General features: G+C 44.8%; 1 protein-coding gene across 1 annotated transcript in view; it reads right to left on the bottom strand.

Moving 5' to 3' along the window:
• Nucleotides 1-23,770, bottom strand: part of DCAF5 (DDB1 and CUL4 associated factor 5) — a 58,046-nt gene that overhangs the window by 9,128 nt on the left and 25,148 nt on the right. Inside the window, exons 3-6 of the mRNA XM_040411783.1 lie at nucleotides 19,636-19,672; nucleotides 19,414-19,553; nucleotides 17,398-17,527; nucleotides 5,711-5,924 (exon numbers count right to left, since the gene is read on the bottom strand). Of these exons, the coding sequence (XP_040267717.1) occupies nucleotides 5,711-5,924; nucleotides 17,398-17,527; nucleotides 19,414-19,553; nucleotides 19,636-19,672 (521 nt within the window). The remainder of the gene's footprint in view (nucleotides 1-5,710; nucleotides 5,925-17,397; nucleotides 17,528-19,413; nucleotides 19,554-19,635; nucleotides 19,673-23,770) is intronic.

The following is a 23,770-nucleotide window of genomic DNA, read 5'->3' as shown; positions in this document are numbered from 1 at the left end:
AGGAGCGCACGGCGTCATTGGTTGCCTCAGCAATTATTGTCCGAAATATCGGCAGGTGTTATACAGCCATAACAGGCTTTATCTCTTACAAGTAAAATAAAGTTTACAACTACACAATCATACTATACACATTCTGCACATCCCACTGAGTTGATTAGATGGAATTACAAGCATAGAACTCAATAGATGCTGCGTTACCATATAATATATTACACAGTTTCCTTATTTACCCTCGGTGTACAGCACACAATGTGACATGCTCCCAGCATTACAGGTGCAATAGCTGTTGGCCGAAAGACTCTCCCATGCCCGGCTTAGCTGAGCATGCCTGTGTTTTTAATGGCAGGAGACGAGAAAGCTACTGCCAGAAACGTCTGGTGGCGGCCACTTATCTCCTGCTAGAACAAAAGTCATGTGCGCTGAAAGTTTACCTTGCCTAATCCATACATTACTTGTTGGGAGAGCGTTAGGAGGTTCCTATACACATCAGATAGTCAGCTGGCCCCTGCCAAATGTGTGCAGTTTTACCATGATTAATCTAATATGTATGGGAGCCATTACTCTTACTGTACAGCCCCAAAGTATGCACCTATATTCCATATAGTAGCATGCGCAGGACACGTAAACCGTGCAGTATGCTAGCTGTAAGATCCCCTGTTCTAGACAGTGAAAAGGGTTTTCTGAGACTTTTCTACTCATGACCTGTCCTCTGAATAGGTCATCAGTACCTGATAGGTGAGGGTTTGACACCCAGGACCCCGCCAATCAGCTGCGTTAGAAGGCACCGGCACGAGCAGTAGTGCCGCGGCCTTCCCCCAGTTGTTGCAAAACTACAACTCCCAGCAGCCCTGATAGCTGTAGGCTGTCCAGGCATGATGGAACTTGTAGTGTTGCAACAGCTGGAGAGCCGCAGGTTTGGCGTCCCTGGTCTAGGCCATGTGACGTCACGTTCATCGGCTCCAGTGCCTTCTCAAACAGCTGATTGGTGGGGGTCCCGGGTATCGGACCTCCAGCGATCACATACTGATGACTTATCCATTAGAAAAGTCTCGTAAAACCCCTTGAAGTCAACCATGCTTTTCAATACGGTGAAAGAAAATATTTGGAGGCGATCTTTTGGCACAGGCCTTCCAGGGGGCGTGAAGCCTCTGGGCGAAACGTGCGTCGGGGAGTCGCTGGAGGCCACATCAGTCTGCGTCTGTTCCTTGTTTATAATGCGCCGTGGAGTCGCTGGAGGCCACATCAGTCTGCGTCTGTTCCTTGTTTATAATGCGTCGGGGAGTCGCTGGAGGCCACATCAGTCTGCGTCTGTTCCTTGTTTATAATGCGCCGGGGAGTCGCTGGAGGCCACATCAGTCTGCGTCTGTTCCTTGTTTATAATGCGCCGGGGAGTCGCTGGAGGCCACATCAGTCTGCGTCTGTTCCTTGTTTATAATGCGCCGGGGAGTCGCTGGAGGCCACATCAGTCTGCGTCTGTTCCTTGTTTATAATGCGTCGGGGAGTCGCTGGAGGCCACATCAGTCTGCATCTGTTCCTTGTTTATAATGCGCCGGGGAGTCGCTGGAGGCCACATCAGTCTGCGTCTGTTCCTTGTTTATAATGCGCCGGGGAATCGCTGGAGGCCACATCAGTCTGCGTCTGTTCCTTGTTTATAATGTTATACTTGTTTGTTATACAGTATTCAGTGTTTGCCTTCCTGTTTGATATGCTGGCACACTGCTGTACATACATCTACATGGGTTCCCATACACCTGTGCATGAGGCATTATAGAGCGAGTCTGAGGGATTTTTAGGATTGTCGGGAACTATTTCTGTCTCCCTCTTCATAGTCTTTCACACTGACCTTAGTCATTGATGTGATTTTGCCTTTCCTACCTATTTGACTCATCTTTGCTTTTTTGCCCAGTGCTCTATGGGCCCCAGGTATCTGTGGACTTGTTGCTGTATTTCTGGTATTTGCGGACCACCGTTAGTGGGTGTAACCCACCACGTGCTGCTACATAGGATCCTTTTTTAACTGCTTTGATGCAATCATTTTATGATATTTATTTTTATTGTATTGGATTTAATAAAGAATATAAACTTCACTATTTACCCATTGTGTGGCTTTTTTTTGGTGTTTATAGGGTTATATTACCACGCTCACAGTTCTTTTTTTGTTTGTAGAGGAGTTTTAATATTTTGGCATATGTCAATCACACTATGGAACATAAGGAAAACAGCATTTCTCAGATTATCTTGCATACGGTTACGTCCACTGTAGGTCATTTGATTCAAGTACCAGATTTTATGAAGGGAGTTACACTGACTATTTGATCTCATGTACAGTTTAACCCCGCTCCTGCTGAGCGTGTCTGGTAGTTCTGGAGCTACTGACATCTGTAGGTAGGTCCTCCCTCTGCCTGATCTGACTTGTGCAGCTTCTGCTACTGAGTAAAGCATCAGCTGAGCACACAAGCCGAGACATCCCATATCCCATGTGCTGCGGAGATGCCCCAGGACTGAAAAGTCTTTTACCTCCTACCATTCGAACCCCACAGGGCAGGCGGGTGCGGACAGATTATCTGATAGGAGCTCAAAGCATGTGCTGATGTCTGGAAGGAATGTGAACAGAAGCCATGAAAACCAGAGGCCTTTCTTTTCATGAGGGATACATTTTTTTACTGGAAGCAATTATAGGGGGTGGAGGAAGCCTCCGGGCACCGGTAAGCAGAAGCTGCCTTACATGGAAGCAAATTCTAGAACGTATCAGGGCTATGTCAAACCAGGAAGGTGAGCACTAATGTCTAAATCACTGGGGCTCGGTGTGCAAAGACATCTTGAAAAACATGGGTATTATCCTTGGAGTGTGATCCTGGAGGCTCGCTTGTCTCACACTACACTTATCCAGATGGACAGAGATCATAAATGTATATGATTTAGGCTATAGTCCTCAGAGCTGTAATCCGTAAGTATGCTAAGTATGGGATTGTGCTCCTTGTGGGCGCAGCGCTCAGGAATTCTTCTCATAGAAGGATTTAGCATCTCTCCCGTCTGCTGCCGGTTTACAGTAGACGTGTCAGCAGAATTTGGCCTAAAGGTAGACGGCGCATTCCTCGTTACCTCCTACTGAAATCTGGAAGTGATGTCAATCCATGAATGAGACTTGTGGTTACTCAGTCTGGGCCTCACATTAATGAAGGATCCTACATGAACAACTACAAAAACACGCGCAAGAATGTTTACGAGCATGTCTTACATGGGTTACCAAACCTCCCGAGTCTTACCGCACAAAAAACACTTACTGCTATTGCGCTCCACTATGTAATTGGTTAACCTTAAAGGGGTTGTCCAGGATTACTAAAAAGGGCCTGCTTTTTTTTGTTTGTTCCAGAATCAGTGCCACGCTTGTCCATAGGCTATGTCTAGTATTGCAGCTTAGCTCCATTCACTTGAGTAAAGAACTATAATAACAGCACACAGACCGTCCGCAATTATGGGAAACGGCAATCCTGTCGAACCCCGTCATTTAAACGCTCAGGTGCCACGATCAACATTAAAGTTAAAAAAATAAAAATAAAAAGAACAAAGTATTAAAAGTTTAAATCACCCCCCTTTCCTTATAAAAATATATAAACAATAAAAGAAAAACATATTAGGTATCGCTGCGTCCAAAAAAAACGAAACTATTAAAATATTCAAAAACATCTCCTATACAGTGAACGCCGTAACGGAAAAAAAAGTTAAAAACACGCGATTTGTCACCCTGTCCCCCCAAAAAAATATGATAGGACTGTTCTATTATGTGCCGACGTTCCGAAAAATGTGGATTGCATGACGCTTTTTTGGCGTTTTATTCTTCTTTCGAGTGGTGTCAAATGGTGTAGAGTATAGCAATACTTTTTTAAGGTATTGAAATCAAATCTAAATTTTGGTATCATGACAATCCTACTTACTAATGTATTGTGATTGTCTATATTGCCTCCTTTGCTGGCTTGATTCATTTTTCCATCTCGTTATACACTGTTTCCAAGGGTTACAACCACCCTGTAATCCAGCAGCAGTGGTTGTGCTTGCACACTATAGGGAAAAGCGCCAGCCTCTCTGGTGGACGGGACCATATAGGCTAGCATGCGCAGCAGCTCCCATCCCGGCCACCTCGTGGCCATAACCTCTGGATACGAGCAGTGTATAATGTTATGGAAAAATTAAAGCCAGCAAAGGAGGCAATATAGACAACCACAATACATTAGTAAGTGCCTTGTAGTAACTTTCTCTACATGATAAATGCGGTTTGCTGAAGTGAGACAACCCCTTTGAGAGCTCAGTGAAGATGCTCCTAAGGGCTCATGCACACGACCGTTGTTGTTTTGCTGTCCGTTTTTCACGGCTCCGTTGTTCCATATCGGAGTTTTTTTTTTTTTCTGATTTAAGCCCTCTTCCGTTATTCCACAAAACATATCCGTATGGTTTCCGTATGCAATCTGTTTTTTGCAGATCAGAAACGGAAACCGTAACTTATTAAATCACCAAACACATGAGCAATATGGGATGGGCATAGCATTTATATAGTACGGATCCGCAAAATACGGATGACATACGGATGTGTTCCGTGTGCGTTCCGTATATTTTGCGGACCCATTGACTTGAATGGGGCCTCGGACCGTGATTTGCGGACAATAATAGGACATGAACTACTTTTTTGCGGAACGGAAATATGGAAACGGAATGCACACGGAGTACCTTTCGTTGTTTTTGCAGACCCAATGAAGTGAATGGTTCCGCATACAGTCCACAAAAAAAACGGAACGGAAGCGGAAAGAAAATACGTTCGTGTGCATGAGCCCTAAAAGTGGCACTTGAGAAAAACGTTCAAGAAGTGAAAGGACTTCTGTACTGTGAGAAGCTGTGGAATAGTCCGTGTAGGAACCTGTTTTAGCGTAAACAGAAACAAGAATGGCTTACGTGAATTCTTAGAATAAATCGACATGAACACTTACATATACAGAGTAATAATCCAGTAAATAATTGTGAGGCTGTATCGCACCCCTGTGATGCTTTCTGAGTCCAAACATTATTTTGATATGAAGGGATAGCTTGTAATGAAATTTATACTGGTAAATTTCAGCCTTGAACGAGCGCCTACTGATGATACACAAGTCAGTCAGTGCTGGTTTTTACACAATGCAAATGGGATGGAGGATCAACAATCGCTACTACGGTCATTCCTCCTCTAAACAGTTTGCATATTACTGGCAGCACATCTTCTCTTTACATAGGGCAACATCAGTGTTGCCTAACTCCGAATCAGCGGGGGAAATAACCTTCTAAGGGTGGGTTCCCATCACGTTTTATGCCTCCCTTTGACGTATACGTTACAAAAAAAAATATAAAGATACAAAAATGCAGCACACCACGTTCTTGTACAGTCCTGTAAAAAAAAAAGTATACTTTTTTTTATTTTTTTTATTACAATGGAACTGTATGGTGAACGGATGCCACTGTATGGCATCAGTCTGAGGCATCCGTTTAACGTATATACTTTTTTTTGTAACAGATTGGAAAAACGCAATGTGAACCCAGCCTAAGATTTACCCCCCTACCTTTTATCCACGTCTTCCCCACTCACCTGAACTATGTAATGTACAGAAAGTGGAATTTAGTCTCAAAGTGCAGAAGTCTATGTGTATATACACCTCACATAATGTGTACAGTTCACCAGTTTTCTCACCTGATCTCTGTCTCCAGCAAAACAACAACTCTTCATGGTACACGAGTTGAAGTAGCCCTGATTGTCGAACTGGAATACGGGCAGACGTGAGTGAATGTCGTAGAGGACCGGAGGCAGGCGCCGGCGCAGGGCTAGCAGCTGGGTCCCGTTGCTGTTGAACCTCACACTCATTGCGCTCTGCAGGGAAAGGTTTCCACCGTAGCGTAGAAGAGATCTGAGGGAAACAAGGACGTTGCCTAAAAAGTCATTAACACAGTACCTTAAAAAATAAAACAAAAAACTGGAAATAACACATTTCTCAATTCATCCCCTTTTAATCATCTGTTTTGGGAAAAGCTGGGTGGCCACTCCAACTCCCTGACTCATGCAATCACATAGGAACCAGAGAGAATCATTGCAGTGTGCGCTGTAATAGAAGCCATAATGGATCTGCTTTTTGGGTAACAGATTTACCATAAAAATGGCCGATTTCCACATTTTTGGATGTATTTCCAGATGACATTTATTACATTACAATCCATTATTAGATTCGATTTTGCTGCTTTTTCACTTCCGGTCTCATCTGATGAATCAGAGGACCCACCATGAGCACATGGCTTTAGTGCCACTTCAGAGAGACCCTTTATTCTTCTATGTCCCAATACCAATATAGCAGCAGGTTATTCCATAGTCCTATTCACAGAATATCACCACTCTTCAGACCTGGTCTAAGCCGACCATACCCTTGAGAGTTGTCAGCTGAAGGTCTGATCGGTATTTCTCCCAACTTTACCATAAGCATGCATGTTTGACCTGGTCGAGCTTGCATGTTTACTCAGGAGATGGGAATAAGCGGCTGGCAGACATCTTTGGCAGTGCCTTATCTTCCACGGAAATAAAGGATGGGACATGTTGAAAGCACACATGCACAATCACTATTCCTCTTGACTGAGCCTCTAGGTGTAACGGTAACGCCCCCGTTGCTCCTAGAGGCTCATTTGCATATATCAAAACATCATTTTTCTCATCAATGCGGGCACATGTGTACATGGGACCAACAGAGATGCCTTCAGCTGCCAAGTGCACATGTAACAGGTCAGCCAGTGTCATAGGTACAAAACTGCTGACAGATGCCCTTTAACTCCTTGCAAGTCCTCCTAACTAGGTATAAAATGAATAAGCAGCAGGTCAGTGGTATATTGTGGTCAACGGAGAACTGCAATGTCAGCTGGTTGCAGGGGGCACCATATTACTTCAGAGGGGACCGAAATAAGCCAATACCGCAAAATATTGGGTGCTATGAAACATTAATATACTGTACATGTCTACTGCTATCACTTTGCACTGAAACAGTTAAACTAAAATAATTTATTTGGATGCACCTTTTACAGAGTGCCATAAAAAATGCTGAATTTTGAGCTTATAAGACAACTGATCTCAAGTGCATATCCTAGAAGATGAGATAGGTGTGAAGGTGCGTCCTATATACCGTCATGTTATGATGTATGCATTAGTAATGCCCTGCACAGTTCCACAGTCTCTGCTGCTCACATCCTGGTCTGATAGGCCCACAATTACTCCTCTTTATTAATAAGCCATGTCTCTCACACATGCCTAATTTTCGTGATCCTCCACAACGTCTCATTATGCATAATCAGTCACCACCTCTCCCTAAAGGCTGCAAAACGCTCACCGGAAGCTCTTCCACACAACAAGATGTTCTCGAACTAAAAAAAATGCATGCCTCAAGGCTGTATATCGTGTTATACGTGAACCTTAATACAAGTAGTCACTTGCATCGTACTATTCAGTACTGCTCACATCAGGACGTCGTTTTCTGGACATGATTGAAGAAACAACCAACTGTACCAATATGGCGGCGTGCAACTGTCTAATCCAGGGATCAGCAATCACCAGCACTCCAGCTGTTGTGATACTACAACTCCCAAAATGCTCCATTCACTTCTATGAAAGTTCTGAGAACAGCCAAGGACTTGTGCATGCTGGGAGTCGTAGTTTCATCACAGTTGTAGTGCCAAAAGGTTGCTGATCCCTGGTCTAATCCCTTATGGTGGCTCAGGAGACAAAGATGTTGTCTGGTTCAGGAAAGCTTTTTTCAATCTATTAGCAATTATTTTATGATTGCATTTCACTCATTTTGGGCTAAAAATTATTTTTTCATTTGGTCTTTATTAAAACTTTTTAGCCGTTTTTGTGATATACAAGGTAAAAAATCCATTTGCACACTGTCGGTCCTGTGTTCCATCAGCTGACGGCTCATGTGAAGCCCTATCTCTAATCTTCTGAGCTCATAAAGACTGATTTAAGGGTACTTTCACACTGGCGTTTTGAATTCCGTTTGTGAGATCCGTTCAGGGATCTCACAAACGGTTCAAAACGGATCAGTTCAGCCCCAATTCATTCTGAATAGATAAGGATCTGTTCAGAATGCATCAGTTTGGCTCCGTTTCGCCTCCATTCAGCTCTGGATGCGGACACCAAAATGCTGCTCCTGGTGATGCGGAGCCAAACGGATCCGTCCTGACTTACAATGTAAGTCAATGGGGACGGATCAGTTTTCACTGACACAATATGGTGCAATAGAAAACGGATCCGCCTCCCTTTGACTTTCAATGTAAGTCAGGACGGAACAGTTTTGACTTTGTTCTTCATAATGCAAACGGATCCGTTCTGAACGAATACAATCGTCTGCATTATAGGTGCGGATCAGTCTGTGCAGACACCAGACAGATCCGCACCTAACGCAGGTGTGAAAGTAGCCTAAGTCATATTCTTATCAGTTTGATAAGAGTTTAGCTATAATGAGTGTTTATGATGTCAGGAGATCAGAGATAAGGCTTCTGAGCAGTCGGCTGATGGAACTCAGGACCGACAGTGTGCAAATTGATTTTTAACCTCATGTATCACAAAAACAGCTGAAAATTTTAAATAAAGATCAATTTAAAAAACATTATTTTCAGCCTAAACTGAGTAGAATAGAGTGTCCATAGCCTTTAGATTCCCCAATGGTAGTGATCCGGGGATACTGAGCACTTGATGCTCAATTCCCCCAGAAATGTTATTTTTGGGTAAAATGATTATCTTGTTTTTCATTTTTTATTTTTGGATTGTCTGGCAGACATATTTGAGCGTGCACGCCATGTAAATATAGCGTGATGCTAAAGCAAACCATAAACTTCCGTATCCTGTAAGACTCCCCTGCAGGCACAGATTACTCCATCTCCATTTATTACATACAATATAATCCTCCACAGCCGCCTCATCAGGAACTCTACTGCAGGCAGGATTAGCGATTGTACAGGTATGTGCTTCTCCTAGCTGGAGCCTCCTGATGAAAAGACTGTACAAATAAAGCTGTAAACTGCACGTTTCTCTCTGCAGAATGGCGGCTTCAGCATTGTGCGTGAACGCAGAAGAGTAAGAGAGCTATCGCATGTTATCTGTCAAGGAGCAATGAGAAGATGGAAGACAAGGCTTGAGATTGCTCAATTCTCTCAATTAGATAGGAAATCTTACAAGACAGGCCTGTACAAGATGTGCCTTAAAGCTTTTTTTATACAGAGGATAGGGAAGATTATAGAGAACGAATGTTCCTACAGCTGTCGCTCGCCATAACTGTCCAGTGTAATGCCTCATGCACACGGCCATATCCAGTTTTGCGGTCCACAACTTGCGGATCCGCAAAACATAGATACTGGCCGTGTGCATCCACATTTACTTTCCATAGGTCCTGCAGTATGTTTCACGAAATGGACAAGAATAAGACAAGAACGGAAATACGGATAGCACACAGTGTGCTGTCCACATCTTCTGCAGCCCCATTCAAATAAATGGGTCTGCATTCGATCCACATAGAGGCAGTGCCCAAGAGTTCACTACGTCCACTCAGAGGCAGTGCCCAAGAGTTCACTACGTCCACTCAGAGGCAGTGCCCAAGAGTTCACTACGTCCACTCAGAGGCAGTGCCCAAGAGTTCACTACGTCCACTCAGAGGCAGTGCCCAAGAGTTCACTACGTCCACTCAGAGGCAGTGCCCAAGAGTTCACTACGTCCACTCAGAGGCAGTGCCCAAGAGTTCACTACGTCCACTCAGAGGCAGTGCCCAAGAGTTCACTACGTCCACGAAGAGGCAGTGCCCAAGAGTTCACTACGTCCACGAAGAGGCAGTGCCCAAGAGTTCACTACGTCCACGAAGAGGCAGTGCCCAAGAGTTCACTACGTCCACGAAGAGGCAGTGCCCAAGAGTTCACTATGTCGAGGCAGTGCCCAAGAATACACTACGTCCACGCAGAGGCAGTGCCCAGGGTTTTACCATGTCCATGCAGAGGCAGTGCCCAAGAGTTCACTACGTCCACTCAGAGGCAGTGCCCAAGAGTTCACAACGTCCACTCAGAGGCAGTGCCCAAGAGTTCACCACGTCCACTCAGAGGCAGTGCCCAAGAGTTCACCACGTCCACTCAGAGGCAGTGCCCAAGAGTTCACCACGTCCACTCAGAGGCAGTGCCCAAGAGTTCACTACGTCCACTCAGAGGCAGTGCCCAAGAGTTCACTACGTCCACTCAGAGGCAGTGCCCAAGAGTTTACCACGTCCACTCAGAGGCAGTGCCCAAGAGTTCACCACGTCCACTCAGAGGCAGTGCCCAAGAGTTCACCACGTCCACTCAGAGGCAGTGCCCAAGAGTTCACTACGTCCACTCAGAGGCAGTGCCCAAGAGTTCACTACGTCCACTCAGAGGCAGTGCCCAAGAGTTCACTACGTCCACTCAGAGGCAGTGCCCAAGAGTTCACTACGTCCACTCAGAGGCAGTGCCCAAGAGTTCACTACGTCCACTCAGAGGCAGTGCCCAAGAGTTCACTACGTCCACTCAGAGGCAGTGCCCAAGAGTTCACTACGTCCACTCAGAGGCAGTGCCCAAGAGTTCACTACGTCCACTCAGAGGCAGTGCCCAAGAGTTCACTACGTCCACTCAGAGGCAGTGCCCAAGAGTTCACTACGTCCACTCAGAGGCAATGCCCAAGAGTTCACTACGTCCACTCAGAGGCAATGCCCAAGAGTTCACCACGTCCACTCAGAGGCAGTGCCCAAGAGTTCACCACGTCCACTCAGAGGCAGTGCCCAAGAGTTCACTACGTCCACTCAGAGGCAGTGCCCAAGAGTTCACTACGTCCACTCAGAGGCAGTGCCCAAGAGTTCACTACGTCCACTCAGAGGCAGTGCCCAAGAGTTCACTACGTCCACTCAGAGGCAGTGCCCAAGAGTTCACTACGTCCACTCAGAGGCAGTGCCCAAGAGTTCACTATGTCCACTCAGAGGCAGTGCCCAAGAGTTCACTACGTCCACGAAGAGGCAGTGCCCAAGAGTTCACTACGTCCACGAAGAGGCAGTGCCCAAGAGTTCACTACGTCCACAAAGAGGCAGTGCCCAAGAGTTCACTACGTCCACAAAGAGGCAGTGCCCAAGAGTTCACTATGTCGAGGCAGTGCCCAAGAATACACTACGTCCACGCAGAGGCAGTGCCCAGGGTTTTACCATGTCCATGCAGAGGCAGTGCCCAAGAGTTCACTACGTCAACACAGAGACAGTCCCTGAGATATCAGCACACCAACACAGGAAGCGCCCAAGATCCAACCACATCAAAACAGAGGCAGTCCTTGATATCTCAGCCATGTCCATAGAGAGGCAGTCCCTGAAATCTCTGCAGGTGCTTGCAGAGGCAGTCCCCTAAATCTTAGCTAGAACACTTTTGTATTAAAAAGGGTCACTTCCTCTTTCAGGATTAATTAAAGAGGTAATCTGGCTCATCTCAGCAGAAAAGGCGACACTTTGGGCTCTCAAATGAATCCTTATTTATTATTATTACTAGACATGCTGCCGCCGCCCCCCCCCCCCCCTTTTAAGTGAAATTGAAAAAGGGGGAGAAGGAGGGAGAGAGGGCAAAACATCTGTTCAATTGGCACTTAAATTGGCTCTCAGGTGGGAGACTGTTCCCATGGTTCACATATAGGGGTCAGCTCAAAGAGCCGCCACATCACTAGTCAGCAAAAAGTGGAGCACAGCAGGGTCCTGGGTAACATCAGGGCGGCCACGCCGGGGGATCAGCGGGGCCACTATAAGCTAGTACAGCCATTCCACGTATTTCTTTTTTTACCTTGTCAAATCAACATCATATATTAAGAGAACCTCTTCGACTTTTAACATCGGATCATTCTGTAAGTTGAGGGAGCAGGTGAGCAGCTCGTCTGAATGGTTAGGCTGCCTGCACACGGGTGTGGGCCGTCCTGCCGAAATTCCATGAATTTCTATGCAGATTTCTCTTTGTTGCCACACGAAATGTTGCATGTGTTACTTACAGATTTGATGTGGCTTTTTCATTGAAAAGGGTGAAATCCGCACCAAAAATCACACAAACAATCGACATGCTGCAGATTTAAAAATCCGTACGGCAGGTCAATTTCCGCACACAAGCAAAAAAATCTAAGTGTACATGAGACTTGTCTAATGTTAAACAGTGCGTCGGTACTGTATTACGCACGAGAACCCACACAGAATCCGCAACATGTGCAGGTAGCCTTAGGCAACTTCTATGTCTGTTCTTGGGTCACAGGAAAGCAATATTCATACATGTCTGGGGTAACACTACCATATGACAGCAGGAATATACGTGTACCGTGGAGGCACCAGTCCCAATAATTCAGTAACTAGTTAGTGTTCTCGCCAATCAGTACTGGATAATCCCAGCCAGGGGAGGACAGATCACAGAAGCATTAGTGACATGGGGTGAAAACATGAACATACATAGCCATACAGCTCACACGACTCTTCCTTATAAGTTTAGCTGTGCTTCCTCTAACCCACTGCCTGACTTTCTGTATTCCTAGCTGTATTCCCAGCCGCAGGCACAGTGTAAATAGGGTGTCATGTTTGATGAATCCTGCTTTCCGAGCAAGGCTAGAAATCCTAAGAATGTGGCTCCCTATGAAGCCTGGAACCATTCTTGTCAGGACCTGCCATCATTTTTTTTCCTCCATTTGGGCACTGAGGTCAGAGAGGGAAGCCTCCCAAAGAATGGGAAACTGGTGCCACCTACTGGTGCAAATGCAGAATACATTCACTTTGCTTTCTTTTTTCAAAGAAATGATATCTAAATAACCGATACACAGCCAATGTGCACAGCCAGCTTAAAGAGGTTGTCCTGGCTATTAATATTGATGATCTATCCTCAGGATAGGTCATCAATATCAGATTGGCGGGGGTCCGAAACCCGGCACCTCACCGATCAGCTGAATGAGGAGACGGCGTGCGCAGTGTGCACATGCCGGCTCCCTTCTCACTGCTGCATGTCCATTTGTATAGACATACAGCAGCGAGCAGAAAGACAGAAGGAAGACGGCGCATGCGCACTGCGTCTCCTCAAACAGCTGATCGGCGGGGGTGCCGGGTGTCGGACTCCCGCCGATCTGATATTGATGACTTATCCTGAGGATAAGTCCGGACAACCCCTTAGGGACGCATGACGTACCGGTACGGCATGTTTCCTGAGTCCTTAAGGACCCATGACGTACCGGTATGTCATGAGTTTAAATCGAGATTGCGGAGCTGCGGGGGTTAATCGGAACAGGATGCCCGCTGAAATCATTCAGCGGGCATCCTGTCACAATGCCGGGGGGGGTCATTTGACCCCCCGTGTCGGCGATCGCAGCAAACCGCAGGTCAATTCAGACCTGCGGTTTGCTGTGCTTTCTGACGATTCTGATCAAATGCCCCAAATTAATTAATTAATTTTTCACCCCCCCTGCACCCCTGAATGATTTTATGATGGCGGGTGGTGCAGGGGGGGGGGGGAGGGGTGTTGCAGGCGGTGCGGCAGGCGGGATCGCGATCCCCTGCCCGCCTCCTCTTGATAATCATTGGTGGCCAGTGGGTATACCAGGGTGCCAGCACATTGCTGACACTCTGGTATAAACGGCTGACATCTGTGCTGTGATGTCAGCCGTTTAACCCTTTCCATACCGCGGTCCGTACGGACAGCTGTATGGAAAAGGTTAACAGTAAGAGGGGGCTCCCTCCCTCTCCCATCGGGGGGCTGCTGTGCCTTTGCAGCCCCCCGACAGGATGGGGTGACAGAGGGAGGGAGCCCCCCTCCTTACCCTTCCCCGTCTGCTCAGTTGTGGCCACAACTGAGCAGACGGGGAAGGTTCCCATGGCAACAGGACGCCTTCTCAGGCATCCTGCTGTCCATGGTGCTGAACAGATCTGTGCTAAAGGCATAGATCTGTTCAGACAAAGTATAAGTAAAATACAGTACAATACACTATATAGTAACAATAGAGAAATGAGCGAGCACTCATACACTTGGCAACCAAATTGACATATGCAGAGAATATTTATTAATAAATCCCCATAAAATTCAGGTTGTAAAATTATAAAAACAGTGCAGCAATAACATACAACAAATACAATCACATATACAATGGTAGATATAATCGATAATATATTCGATAAAAAATATTCGATGTATTGAATGGTAAGGTATTCAATAATAAGATATTCGATGACAAAATATTCAATAATATATAATCGATAAATTCAATGGTATAAATCACACCAGATACTTCAAGTATTGTCCAGATCTTATGTATGCTGCTATTGTGAACGAGGAGGTATTTCCTCCAGAGCTCTATCCCAGTTTGGGAAACTGAGTGTCACTTTAAATATTGTAGGTGTATTCACTGGGAGCACAATGCATTCATAAAATATCCACAGGAATCCTGATAATGTTGGAATGGAAAGTCTCTTATAACGTTTCCCTTTAAGGTCGATGTAAACTTTAAATCAAGGTAAATTTGCCTTTTAAGAGAGGGTGGGGTGATTCCCTCTATATGAGCTTGTAGCACCATACCGTAACTACTTGTTACTGAGCCACCACAACTTAACACTATATAGTGTACTGTACTGTATTATACAGACATCAGACCCACTGGATCTTCAGGAACCAAGTAGGTCTGGGTCAAAAAAAAAAAAGGTGAAAAAAGTTAAGATAAAAAAAAAAACACATTTATCACTAAATAAAAAAATAAATAAAATACACTACACATATTAGGTATCGCCGCGTCCGTAACGATCTATAAAACGGTCATGTTACTTTCCATGCACGGTGAACGCCATAAAAATAAAAAATAAAAACTATAAGGAAATTGAAATTTTCCCACCTTACTTCCCAAAAAAGGTAATAAAAGTGATCAAAAAAGTCGCATGTACGCCAAAATAGTACCAATCAAACAGTCATCTCATCCCGCAAAAATCATACCCTACCCAAGATAAAGTATACATATTAGGTATCTCCACGTCCGTATCGACCGGCTCTATAAAAATATCACATGACCTAACCCCTCAGATGAACACCGTAAAAAAATAAAAATAAAAACGGTGTAAAAAAAGACATTTTTTGTCATCTTACGTCAGAAAAAGTGTAATAGCAAGCGATCAAAAAGTCATATGCACCCCAAAATAGTGCCAATCAAACCGTCATCTCATCCCACAAAAAAATGAGACCCTACCTAAGATAATCGCCCAAAAACTGAAAAAACTATGGCTCTCAGAATATGGAGACACTAAAACATGATTTTTTTTGTTTCAAAACTGAAATCATTGTGTAAAACTTACATAAATAAAAAAAATACATATTAGGTATCGCCGCGTCCGTGACAACCTGCTCTATAAAAATACCACATGATCTAACCTGTCAGATGAATGTTGTAAATAACAAAAAAAAAAAAAAACTGTGCCAAAAAAGCTATTTCTTGTTACCTTGCTCACGAAAAGTGTAATATAGAGCAACCAAAAATCATATGTACCCTAAACTAGTACCAACAAAACTTCCACCCTATCCTGTAGTTTCTAAAATGGGGTAAATTTTTGGAGTTTCTACTCTAGGGGTGCATCAGGGGGGCTTCAAGTGGGACATGGTGTCAAAAAAAACAGTCCAGCAAAATCTGCCTTCCAAAGACCGTATGGCATTCCTTTCCTTCTGCGCCCTGCCGTGTGCCCGTACAGCAGTTTACGACCACATATGGGGTGTTTCTGTAAACTACAGAATCAGGACCATAAATAAAGAGTTTTGTTTGGCTGTTAACCCTTGCTTTGTAACTGGAAAAAAAATATTAAAATGGAAAATCTGCCAAAAAAGTGAAATTTTGAAATTGTATCTCTATTTTCCATTAAATCTTGTGCAACACCTAAAGGGTTAACCAAGTTTGTAAAATCAGTTTTGAATACCTTGAGGGGTGTAGTTTCTTAGATGGGGTCACTTTTATGGAGTTTCTACTCTAGGGGTACATCAGGGGGGCTTCAAATGGGACATGGTGTCAAAAAAAAACAGTCCATCAAAATCTGCCTTCCAAAAACCATACGGCGCACCTTTCCCTCTACGCCCTACTGTGTGCCCGTACAGTAGTTTACGGCCACATATGGGGTGTTTCTGCAAACTACAGAATCGGGGCAATAAATATAGCATTTTGTTTGGCTGTTAACCCTTGCTTTGTTACTGGAAAAAATTGATTAAAATGGAAAATTTGCCAAAAAATTTAAATTCTTAAATTTCATCTCCATTTGCCAATAACTCTTGTGCAACACCTAAAGGGTTAACAAAGTTTTGAATACCTTGAGGTGTGTAGTTTCTAGAATGGGGTCATTTTTGGGTGGTTTCTATTATGTAAGCCTCACAAAGTGACTTCAGACCTGAACTGGTCCCTAAAAAGTGGGTTTTTGAAAATTTCAGAAAAATTTCAAGATTTTCTTCTAAACTTTTAAGCCTTGTAACATCCCCCAAAAATAAAATATCATTCCCAAATTGATCCAAACATGAAGTAGACATATGGGGAATGTAAAGTAATAACTATTTTTGGAGGTATTACTATGTATTATAAAAGTAGAGAAATTGAAACTTGGAAATTTGAAATTTTTTGAATTTTTTTTGTAAATTTGGTAGTTTTTTATAAATAAACATGAATTTTTTTTATTTCATTTTACCAGTGTCATGAAGTACAATATGTGACAAAAAAACAATCTCAGAATGGCCTGGATAAGTCAAAGCGTTTTAAAGTTATCACCACTTAAAGTGACACTGGTCACATTTGCAGAAAATGGCCAAGTCCTTAAGGTGAAATAGAGCTGAGTCCTTAAGGGGTTAAGGCCTCATATGCACGATTTCATATCTGTTTTGCAGTCCGCAAAATACAGATGACGTCCGTGTTGCATCTGCATTTTCTGCGGACCCGTTGACTTTAATAGGTGCGCATTTTGCAGAAAAGTATAGGACACATTCTATCATTTTGCAGAACGGACATACGGATGCAGGAAGCACAAGGATCATCCATTTGCTTTCTGGATCCGTATGTCAGGTCTGCAAAAAGACAGAATATGTCAGCAAATGCAGACCATGAACCCATTGAAAATAATGTGCAAATAAAATGCAGATGGCACAAAGACCGCATCCTTTATTCTGCAGATCTGTGATTTGCGGACTGCAAAACAGACACAATCGTGTGCATCAGGCCAAACTCAAAAGAATCAACTGATTTGCTTTTTTTCTAGCATTTATCCGCTTATGTGCATCTTTCCACTATAAGGGATAAAACACAAAGCTGAAAGGGAGGGAATAAAAGGAGGGGAGGAAACAAAATCTTACGTGTTAGGTTTTCTGATGTCCCAGAGTCCAACACCTTCCTTGGAATTGGCAGTGGCCAGCAGCCTGGGTTCCACAGGGTTAAACATAACGCTATGAAAGGCTGAGGGATAATGAGCCAAGCAGAAAGGATCTGAAGATAGAAGACGGACATTGATCAGTGATTTCATCTGTAGCGGGATTAGTAATACAGGCACGTGGTAAAGTTGATTTGATGCGCTTCAACTACTGATATTTGGTCAATTATATTATTCGCACAACACACATATAATTATTTAAAAATGAAAAAAATTAAAATAAATCAGCAATCAGCAAAAATGCAATACCCTGAATAGCCACAGTGAGGCGCTGCATCTCTTGCCAAAAAACCGAGATCCCTTCAAACAGCTGATTGACAGGGGTGCTGAGAGTCAGACCCTTACCAGTGCGATAGATGGCCTGTTCTGAGGACAGACCATCAATACTGTAAACCTGGAACCCCTTAAAGGGTATGTGCCGTCAGAAAAGTACATTGTATTTAAATTAGGTTTTTGTTACATAGTTTTGTTTTTAACCTGTTTTATGTACTTTTCATTTTTGTCACTATCCAAATGTTGAATTATATCACTTTTTTTCTAGCCACTAGCGCACAGAAAGCTTATACGTCACAGTTTCTGTAGCTCACTTGTTGACTTTGCTGTGTAGACTGGGACATGGTCAGCACAAGGCAACGACAGCTCAAATGTAATGCTAGAGGCCTGGCGTTTCTTTGTCACCTGCTGTTTTCTGCAGAAGAGGCAGAACTCAATCACTTCCAGGAGGTTGTATTAATGACTTTTCTAGGACCGCTAGCGCTCATTCATTCATCCTGCTGCACTGCCTACACAGACCGGGATGAGTGTCTCCAATACAACACATACCAATGTATGATCACACTAAATATATATATATATATATATATATATATATACGTATATACGTTTTGTTATTAAAGGGTTATTAAAAAGGGTTATTAAAGGGGTTTTCCAGGCTTTTAATATTGGTGACCTTTCCTCAGGATAGGCCATCAATATCAGATCGGCGGTGGTCCGACACCCAGCACCCCTGCCAACCAGCTGTATCAGGGGACGGTGCGCGCAGTGCCATCTCCCTTCCTGCTCGACGCTGCTATGTCTATGGCGAGCAGGAAGAGAGATAGGAGACGCCATGCGTGCATGGCGCGTGCCTTCTCTTCATACAGCTGATCGGCCGGGGTACCAGAAGATGTACACCTGGCGATCTGATATTGATGACCTATCCTCAGGATAGATCAATCAATAATAAAAGCCCAGAGAAGCTCCTTAATCATTTTATTAAAATAAGGCATCATGCACACGTTTTTTTTTTGCATTTGCCCTGCATTTATGCGGATTGGATGTGGACCCATTCATTTCAATGAGACCGCAAAAAATGTGGCCACCGTGTGCTGGCCGCATCTGTATATTCGCATTTTCATCCCACAGAAAGATGTCCTATTCCTGTCCATTTTTGGGTACAAGAATAGGCATTTTTACAATAGGGCACGCGGAAATTGCAGGATGCACACAGCCGGTATCCGTCTTTTGCGGATCTGCTATTTACGGACTGCAAAATCCGTATGGTCGTGTGCATGAGGCCTAAGCTTTTTCATCGCTGGGACCCCACTGAACACTAGATTAAGGGGGTACAAACACTTAGCTGAGGGCTGTTGTTGGCCTGCATTGTTTTGGAGAGCGACGGCTAGCTAAAGTTGGCGGTTTTTCAGCCATTTCCATCTAACCCTACCTCCAGGACAGAGGTGGAAATGTAGACAGGAGCCAAAGCAGAGCAACGCTCAGTTTATTTTAGCATTACATGAGTTGTCCCGCCCCCCCCCCCCTCCCCCCGATCTCAACTTCTAACTTCTTCTATGACAGGTCAGATGTTTAATGATTATCACAAACACCAATGTGAACAGATCCTATAAAAACTAATAGGTTGAAGTTTAGTTTATAAGGAGATTGGAAAAAAACCTCTCCCTACCTCCCTGTTGAGACTCCCGTATGTCCCATATTAAGACTCTTCCATCGTCTGACGAACTGGCAAAGACATTGTCATTGACTGGGCTGACTGAGAGTCCGTACACGGCCTCGTCATGAGTGAAGACGTCCAGGGTTTCACCACTGAAAGGAAAACAAATCATGGCGAATGATTATTCTCTTATGCACACACAGAATGGGTGCTTCTACTGTGAAGGATGCCTACCTCTCCACATCATGGAGGATCACCTGTTCATCGTTTCCTGCAAAGCAAATGAAATAATCATAAGAATCTGTAGAGCACTTTCAAGCATACCTAAGTTTTCATAAAAAGTTTGCATAATGGCTCTGCTTTGTAAAATCACAACTGTGGGGAAACTAGCGTTTTTTGGCTTCCCTTTTAGCCATCTTATTCCCTGTTTCAGCTGCACAAATAGATGCATTTCACTCAGAAGCAGGGGCATGTCCCTTCTGTGAAATCTGCCAGCACTGTACTGCTGTGACGTCCTTTCCATTACCTCCCACTATGTTGTTTTTTTCAGATCCAGAGCTCACAGAACAGATAAAGAGGGGGAAATCCCACCTAGGCCTCGTTCACACAGTGTGACGGATTGTCTCCGGATGCGTTCAGGGTACGTTCAGTGAAACTCGCACCATTTTGCAGGCAAGTTCAGTCAGTTTTGTCTGCGATTGTGTTCAGTTTTTTCCACGCGGGTGCAATAAAAAAACTGAAGGTTTACAAACAACATCTCCTAGCAACCATCAGTGAAAAACACATTGCATCCGCACTTGCTTCTGGATGCAATGCGTTTTTCACTGAAGCCCAATTCACTTCTATGGGACCAGGGCTGTGTGAAAAATGCAGAATATAGAACATGCTGCGTTTTTCACACAACGCAGAACTGATGCGTGAAAAAAACCGCTCATGTACACAGACCTATTGAAATGAATGGATCAGGATTCAGTGCGGGTGCTATGCGTTCATGTCACGCATTGCACCCGCGCGGAAAACTTGCTTGTGTGAAAGGGGCCTTACAGACACACAGTGGGCCCCCCCTCCCTCCCCTTTATTACTGTACATTCATTGGTGGCCAGTGGGCCCCCCCTCCCTCCCCTTTATTACTGTACATTCATTGGTGGCCAGTGGGCCCCCCCTCCCTCCCCCTCCTAATTAAAATCCCCCCCCCCACATCATTGTTGGCAGCGGAGAGATCCGATCGGAGTCCCAGTTTAATCGCTGGGACTCCGATCGGTAACCATGGCAACCAGGACGCTACTGCAGTCCTGATTGCCATGGTTAGTTAGCAATTTTAGAAGCATTATACTTACCTTCGCTGTCTGTGACCGGCCGGGCGCTCCTCCTACTGGTAAGTGAAAGGTCTGTGCGGCGCATTGCTCATAGCACAGACCTTTCACTTACCAGTAGGAGGAGCGCCCGGCCAGTCACAGACATCGCAGGTAAGTAGCGTCCTGGTTGCCATGGTTACCGATCGGAGCCCCAGCGATTAAACTGGGACTCCGATCGGAACTCCTCGCTGCCACCAATGATAGGGGGGATTTTAATTAGGAGGGGGAGGGAGGGGGGGCCCACTGGCCACCAATGAATGTACAGTAATACAGGGGAGGGAGGGGGGGCCCCACTGGCCACCAATGTACAGTAATACAGGGGAGGGAGGGGGGGCCACACTGGCCACCAATGAGTTAAATACAGGGGAGGGAGGGGGGGGGCACACTGGCCACCAATGAATGTACAGTAATACAGGGGAGGGAGGAGGGGCACACTGGCCACCAATGAATTTAAAACTGGGGAGGGAGGGGGGGGGGGGGACCCCTCCTGCCTGGCAGCACCTGATCTCTTACAGGGGGCTATGATACGCACAATTAACGCCTCAGGTCCGGCACCTGAGGGGTTAATTGTGCGGATCACAGCCCCCTGTAAGAGATCGGGTGCTGCCAGGCAGCAGGGGGCAGTCATGTACACAGTTCGTAGTATATTCTAACTTGAAGCGTCCCCATCACTATGGGAACGCCTCTGTGTTAGAATATACTGTCGGATCTGAGTTTTCACGAAGTGAAAACTCAGCTCTGAAAAAGTTTTTATGCAGACGGATCTGCGGATCCGTCTGTGGGAAAGTAGCCTACAGCCACGGATCACGGACGCGGATGCCAATCTTGTGTGCATCAGTGTTTTTTCACGGACCCATTGACTTGAGTGGGTCCGTGAACCGTTGTCCGTCAAAAAAATAGGACAGGTCATATTTTTTTGACGGACAGGAAACACGGATCACGGCCGCAGATGAACAACGGTGCATTTTCCACGTTTTCAACGGACCCATTGACTTTCATCAGAAAATCACGGAAAACTGAACAACGGCCACGGATGCACACAAGGGTCGTGTGCATGAGGCCTAAGTCAGTGAGGCCCATCATATTATAAAGACAGCACTTAGTTGTTCCTCAGGTTCTGCTCCTCCGACAGAACATAAAATGGACAAATATATGGCAATGGGAACAGAGCCTTATTAGCTCATTATTTCTTGTACAGATAGGTCTTGAAATAAGGAGGAATTCACATTAATACAGCAGTTCCCTGCATGTGTTACAGGCCAATTGTTGCGGATTTTGCTGCAAATTTACCACGGATTTCACCCTATGCATTGCAAAGGGAGGAATCCGCAGCATAAATGGACCTGCTTTGGATTTCACACCCGCACTGCTGGCCAATTTTGCATCGTGTGGATGAGATTTTTTAGTAGCTACTGTAGAATGCTGCAAATTTTCCACCCACAGTTCCACATTTGAAAATCTGCCGTGTTTCTGCCATGTGTGAACATACTATTATAGGTGATTTTTTTTTATTGGGAGCTGATGTGCACTTTATGTAAATTTGCAGGGGGTCACAAATAATACAGACAAGGATGCGTGTACTATATAGTGATATACTGTGCATATCTCATTTTCATGCACACGACCGTATGCCCTCCGATATACCCTATGATGCACATGACCGTATACCCTATGATATTATGAGTGCGGGACAATAGCTCCGCAGGTGGCCCAATGCGCACAGCGTCATAGTAACCTATGATGCTGTGCGCCCCCGTGCGCACGATGTATGCCGCTTTGGGACATATGGCCCGCTCACGGACCGTATGTCTCGGAGGGCATACGGTCGTGTGCATGAGCCCTAAGGATAATAAAACAGTCTGCATCCGTTATGAACAGATCCTGTTCTATTCTAGCCATGATGGATCCGTCACTAAAACCATTGTAAGTCAATGGGCGTTGGATCCGTTTTCTTGTGTGTCCGAGAAAACAGATCCGGCACCATTGACTTACATTGTGTTTCGTGTTGGATCCATTTTGCTCTGTATGCCATGATGCACTGAAAAACGCTGCTTGCAGTGCCTTTGTGTGCGTCATGGGAATGCAATGTAGAGGCCATGCAACATAGGGGCCCGTATACTATTTATGGCGCTGAGAAGAGATGTTAATTATGCTGAGAAGCAGTTATTAGATCAAAGCATAGCAGGAGGAGGTGCGATCCAGGTTCATTCTTGTTTTTAGACAGATGTGAAAGCAGCCTATAAGGCCTCATTCCCACGTCAGTGTTTTGGTCAGTGATTTCCATCAGTGATTGTGAGTCAAAACCAGGATTAGAGCCTCCACAAAGATGAGGTAGAAGGGAAAGATCTGCGCCTGTGCCTAGAGCCGCACCTGGTTTTGGCTCAGAATCACTGATGGAAATGACTGACCAAACACTGACGTGTGAATGAGGCGTAAGGCTACTTTCACACTTGCGTTGTTAATTCCGGTATGGAGATCCGGCAGAGGACCTCAATACCAGAATTAGACGGATTCGTTTTGATTTTGCACTTTAGGACGTATCCTTTCCGTTAGGATGCGGTTCTGTGAACTCAAAAAACTGAAAAAATGGATCAGTCACTAAATACATTGTAAGTGATGACGGATTCAGTGTTTTGGGCTCCTAAAAAAATTTAAATACGCCACTATTGACTTGCATTGTTTTCAGTGCTGGATCCGGTTTGATCAGTGCTGGATTCGGTTTTTTTCCCGTTTTTATGACCAGACACAAAACTGCAGCTTGCACAGGCCACAAAACGGAATGCTGCCAGAATGGAAGACATCCTGAACGGATCTCTTTCCATTCAGAATTCATGAGGACTAAACGGAAAAGTTTTTTCTGTGAACTGAGATCCTCTGCCGGATCTAAACACCGGAAAACAACAACGTAAGTGTGAAAATAGCCTGAGCCATAGCTGGTCTATGGACTGGCAGAAAAAGCTAAAAATTTATTAACAGGCTTGCGCCCCTTAATAAATTGAGTGTGTCTTATCCCA

Source organism: Bufo bufo, chromosome 11 (genome assembly GCF_905171765.1).
Source record: "Bufo bufo chromosome 11, aBufBuf1.1, whole genome shotgun sequence".
NCBI lineage: Eukaryota > Metazoa > Chordata > Amphibia > Anura > Bufonidae > Bufo > Bufo bufo.
Note: the sequence above shows the minus strand (reverse complement) of the source record. Positions and strands in the feature narration are given on the sequence as shown.